The sequence below is a fragment of the Polistes dominula genome, unplaced genomic scaffold, assembly GCF_049000335.1.
Source record: "Polistes dominula isolate Pdom_NZ unplaced genomic scaffold, Pdom_raw_medaka contig_26, whole genome shotgun sequence".
Taxonomy (NCBI): Eukaryota; Metazoa; Arthropoda; class Insecta; order Hymenoptera; family Vespidae; genus Polistes; species Polistes dominula.
In genome coordinates, this window is record NW_028300939.1 from 2,611,085 (window position 1) to 2,617,113 (window position 6,029).

At 24.4% G+C, this 6,029-nt stretch overlaps 1 protein-coding gene across 1 annotated transcript; it reads right to left on the minus strand.

Annotated features, from left to right (window-relative positions):
- Window positions 1-415: 415 nt before the first annotated feature.
- On the minus strand, window positions 416-5,782 carry LOC107071226 (DNA repair protein Ku70). The gene is made up of 9 exons (XM_015330022.2): window positions 5,234-5,782; window positions 4,895-5,066; window positions 4,295-4,733; window positions 3,513-3,615; window positions 2,512-2,740; window positions 1,916-2,077; window positions 1,601-1,831; window positions 1,348-1,526; window positions 416-1,234 (listed from the first exon to the last, which is right to left on the minus strand). Exons 1-9 carry the CDS (start codon window positions 5,402-5,404, stop codon window positions 1,124-1,126), a joined length of 1,797 nt encoding a protein of 598 aa, XP_015185508.2. The 5' UTR covers window positions 5,405-5,782; the 3' UTR covers window positions 416-1,123.
- Between the last annotated feature and the right edge of the window lie 247 nt (window positions 5,783-6,029).

A 6,029-nucleotide genomic window follows, 5' to 3' on the forward strand; every position in this document is an offset into this window, starting at 1 on the left:
TAGTTTCCTAGTTAGTTTCTTTCTACCTTTCAATAATTGATCTTCTTTTTGATTGGCTATCTTTGGACTTATTCTTCTACATGATTTTCAACTAATCAAATTGGTTTGTTTTAGTTATTTTCTCTTTTACGTTTGAATGGACGATCTTCTTTTTGATTGGTTATCATTGGACAAACTGTTAGTGAAACGGACCAATGACAAGTACGCGCAAGAATTTAAGAAGCTTTCGCGAATCTTACATTTTATAATTTTATCATATCATATAATTTATCATTTAATCATATAATATATCATATAATAATATATATATCAATATATAATAATATAATATATCATATCAAATAATTTATCATATAATATATCATTTTGATATTTGCAAATTTACAATAGCAATAGTTGTATTAATAATAGAAAATTGTTATTTTCGATATTTATTTTATTAATAAATAAATATAAATAATTTTTGTTAATTTTTATATTACAAAAGTTATATTAAAATATTATATTTATAACATTATTCATCTTTTATCTAAAATAAAGATATATAAACGTGTATAAACTTTGTAGGTCTTCTCATAATAATCAGCTTATAATTAGTATGGATTAGAATATTAATACTGAATATATGTTGAATTCAATATTTCCAATTATATCCTTTGATGGTATCCATAAATCCTTGCAGTAATTAACGTTTGATAAGATGTTACATCAGTAATGGCCATTTGTCTTACAACAAATGTGTGTATAATTTTTATTATAAGAACATAACTCTTGAAAGAATAATAATTATGAAAATATAACTTAAAATAAAAAAGAAAAAGAAAAAACACACATTATTTTTAATAAATCAACAGGAATGTAACACAAATAATAATAATAATAATAATAATAATAAAATGCAAAATTGTTGCATTGAATTGTAAAGTAAAACACTTTTTCTGTTAAAAAGAAAGAAAGAAAGAAAGAAAAAAAGTGACTGTAAAATTTGAACTATTTGATTAAATTATATCGATACAGTTAAAAAAAAACAACAAAACAACAAAACAAAACAAAACCCGTATTTTGTGCTAAAAATACAATACAATAAAAAATATGTAAACAAATTGTTTTTGGTTTTACATTATTATGTATAATATGATGTAAGTCGTTCTATGAGTTCAGATTTACGTCCAGCTGTTGATAATTTAACATTGCGCAAAAATTGTCTTAAATCTGATACTTTATATTTATCCAACTATAAAAGAAAGAAATTATTTTCAAATTAATATTTTTATTTTATTATATTGTAAATAATGTAGAATAATAATAATAATAATAATAATAATAATAATAATAATAGAAAATAACCTGATTTCTTTTGATAATTTCAAGAACATTTACATCATCGATTGATTTATCAGTAGAATTTTTATTATCTTTGTATTTTTTCTTTGCTGGTTCAAATTCGATTTCCTCGTCGATAAATATTTCATTAATTTGTTTCGTTAAATCGCCAATCCTTTCTTGAAGCAAATCTTCCGCAGGAACTGAATAATTACATTACAAATATTTCTTTTTCACTTGTTATTTATAATTAATTAATTATTATTACAATACTCACGTGTAAGATCTTCCGGTGGATCTCGTACATCCAAATCCAAAGCTAATGTTTCTATACTTTGTAATTTGACTTGCAATGCTGGATTTGGATACTTTTCCGGATCATAAATTTGAGTTGATTTTTTAATCATTTTTTCAAACAATTCAACAGCTTCATGATTAATTGGAACTTTGTTGTCTTGATCATTATACGCATGTTCATACATTTCTTCACTAAAATCATTTACTTCTTCTAAACAAGTAAAATAAACAATTATGTAATTTTTAAACAAAACAACAACAACAACAAAATTATGATTGAATTGTGAAAACGAACCATTGTATGGTAATTTGTATAAATAAAATCCTCCTTCATCGGGCATTGGTATCATGTTGTATAAATATGATCCAGAATTTTGTCTTATGGTTACTCTACATGTTATTTTAAGCTTCCTTTGATCACATTTATTTAATAGACCAGCAAATAATAATTTTTCACCTAATAAATAAGATTACAAAAGAAATGTTATATTACTATATTATTTCAATAGTAGTAGAAAATATTGAAAAATATTGAATACATGTGTATTTAATATTAAAAAGACATATTAATAATAAATAAGACATAATTAATAAGACATTAATTAGTCGTAATCATTACAAGACAAATTAATGTCTTTTTAATATTAAATACACATATGTTCAATATTTTTCAATATTTTGTGCTACTTTATATATATATGGTTATTTTATATTATATATTATATATATTATATTTATTATACTATTATATTATTATATCACTATACTATTCTCGTTTTGCTTTAGATGAAGTATTAATAACAGTAGTAATAATAGTAGTATATATAATAATATAACAATATAATATATAAATAAAATAATAGTAATATAATAATATTAATATAATATTACCTTCACTGCAATTTTTATTACAAGAAACAAAATATGGTGCATGTAAGTGATACATAGGATCACAAGACAATGGTTCAACATCAATTAAATCAATTCCCATTTCATAAATATTTTCAAAACTTTTAACTTCATCTAATGTAAAATATATTTCTTTATTGCCCAATTTTTTCATTTTTCTCACATCTGCATGTAATAATGGCATAATAATCTTCTCTTCGTCATCTTCATCCTGAAAATATACAGTATTATTGTTTATCTTTAGAACAGATGCAAATGTAATACATTTTATTTGGAATATATTTATATTGATGATATAAATATATATTTTTGCAATTATAATTAACATTTCAATTACAAAATTTAAATAAATATTATTACTATTATACTACTATATATATATATATATATCATATTTATTATACTATTATATTACTATACTATTTATATACTATTATATTATATCTTATTTATATACTATTTATATATTACTATTATATTTCTATACTATTCTCGTTTTTCTTTAAGTAATAGTAGTAGTATATATAATAATAGTACTATATATATATAATAATATAATATAATATATAATAATATTAGTAATATTAAGTATAGTAAGTATACATTATAGTAGTATATAAAATAAATATAATAATATAATAATATAGGATATAGGATAAGAAGTTTATTTCAGGTATACCCTTTTAGGGTGTTTACCCCGAAGGCCCCCCCTACATAATATAATAATATAAAATAATATAATAATGTAATATAAATAAAATAATAGTAATAATAATATTAATATAATATTACCCCTTAACTATAATTATTATTATTATTATAAGAAACAAACAAAATAGAAATATTTATATATTTATACAAATTTCTTAATTCATTCAGATAACGAGTCAGACTCGTCCACCATAACTTCTTTCAAATAAACAGATGACGAGTCTAACTCGTCAAATATACCCAAAGTATTAAAAAATCTACATAAAACAAACCTTTTCTACATCAGTATCTTCCTTTCTTCGAAGATACGTGTATGAAACCAAAGGAGCATTAGTTTCTGAATCCATTGCTATGCTTTTTATATTTTGTGATTTACTGTAACATTATAAATAATACAATATTATTAAACATGAACAAGAGTTATTATGATTGAAATATAAAAATGTACAAGAACAACAAAATACATGGTGTGTCTATAAAAGTTCGATGAATGGTCCCATATTTTACAAAATGCACTAACAAGGATGTGGTGCTCGTGCATACACATTGAAAGACATGTCAACAAACATCGTTCACTGTAGTGAAATGATGGTAAATCCTGCGACCCAGCAAACAGGGTCAGTGTCAGAACTTGTGTCATTGCAACATGAAGCTCAAAATGGAGCAAAATGTTCAACTTTCTCCCTAGACACAAGGTCACGGTGCTTGTAAGGCTGCACTGGTTGCACACTCTCTTTATTGTCCAGATTTGGCGCCAGTAGACTTCTTTCTGTTTCCTCAGCCTAAATTAGTCCTGAAAGGCTTATCCTTCGCAACGATTTTGGGGTTCCTAAGTGGGAGTGGGGATTTTGGAGACCGCAGTGCTTCGAGTAATTCCACAAGAAGCGTTTACTGACAATTTCCAACAGCTGAACAACCGACGTCAGATGTGGCGAATTACTTTGAAAGCCAGTAAAGGTATTTTGTTGGTAACTCTTGTTTCCTTTGAGAATGAGACCATTAATCGTACTTTTTAGACACACACCATGTATTATTATATCAGTAAAATACCTACACACAAAGATTTGATATATCAACATTTATTACAACATCTTTGCCAAGTCTCCATGGTAACTTTGCCATATGTCTAGATGGTCGTTTAACTTGTTGCAATAAATCTTTATAAGAAGTCCTTTGATAATCTTCTTTATTAAGATTTCTAGATAACATCTCAAGATCTTTGTAAAATAATTCAACGTCCCATTTTAGTCCTAAAGCAACAACGTAAAGTAATATATTTAAATTATTATAAGTTGATACTTTAGCTCTGATACGATGCTTTTCATCTTCATTGGTCAATGGTGGAACATCATGACATGTAAATAATATAACTCTACGTGCTGACATTGTTATATTTATTGATGAAAAATTTAATGCTGCGTGCCATAATACATCTTGCAGTGGATAACAAGTAGACGAACTCATTTGTTCATAATCCTTCCATTTGGAATCTCCTATAGAAATAATTTGATAAATAATTCAAATGACAAATAATATTCAATAGCAAAATTATGAATATAGGTTTGTTGTATAATGAAACATTATAATGTGGTTACATATCTTCTAGTTATTTTTTATAACATTTAATGATTAAGACTTATTATTTTTGACTCACGTATTTTTTCAACTTCTTTTAATTTGTTTATATCAATGACTGAAAGTTTTTGTAAAGTTAATATGTTTTTTATTTCTGGATTCATATCCCATTGTTCTGTACCAAAAAGTACCAAACCCATCCAATCTTGTCTGTTCCATACTAATTTTTGTTTTAAAATATAAATATAATCCTGTAAAAAAAAAAAAAAATAAAGGGAGTAGATAAAAAAAACGTGTGGTTTTTAAAATATATAAACATGAAAAATTTTGGCTAAGAGTATACTTAGAAATTATTAATTGTACAGTTTAATGATAAAATGTTTTGTTAAGTGAAATTATCAAATGAAATGTGTGTTACCTCTAAACATGATACAAAATATGGTACTCCATCTTCATTTTTATGGAACATTTCAGGAGATGTGTCAATCAAAAAAAGTGTACAATCTCGAACACCATAAGCTTCATCTGTATCATTATTTTCTTCTAAATCACTGTCATTATCAAAATCTTCTGTATTTTCTGACATCATCTTTTTAATTGTTTAATTTATTGATAATGTATAATTGAAAGAAAAAGTATAAATCACATACACGATTAACGTAGTTACTAATCTTGTGCTTTGATAGCAGATTTTTAAAAAGATTGCTTCAGTCAGTGTATTGTTCAATAGAACAACTAAACACAACAAACTTAATACGCACTTGAGACAAAATTAGGTTATATGTTTCTAAATATATTTAAATAATTGTAAATATTAAAATATATGAACTTATGAATATGACACTGTTTTACAATAATCAAAAAAATATTCTTTAAAATATAAGTAATTATTTTCTACTCAATTCTTTGTAAAAATATTATATAAGACATTTCTATCTACTGTTGATCTACAAATGACAATGTAAACACTGACGCCATTTTACGGTTACTATGTCGATAACATAATTAGGTTTCATTATATCGACGGTCGATAAAACAGTTTATATTGTAGTATAAAAAATGCATGGTGTAAAGTACCTGGTAGAAGTTATAATTAAGATAAGTTTATTATATTAAAATGTGAATCTGTTTTATCGACTGTCGATGTAAAATAGTTACCGACAAAATAATAACCATGAGATGGCGTCATCGTTCAAATAAAATTCAAAATCTTT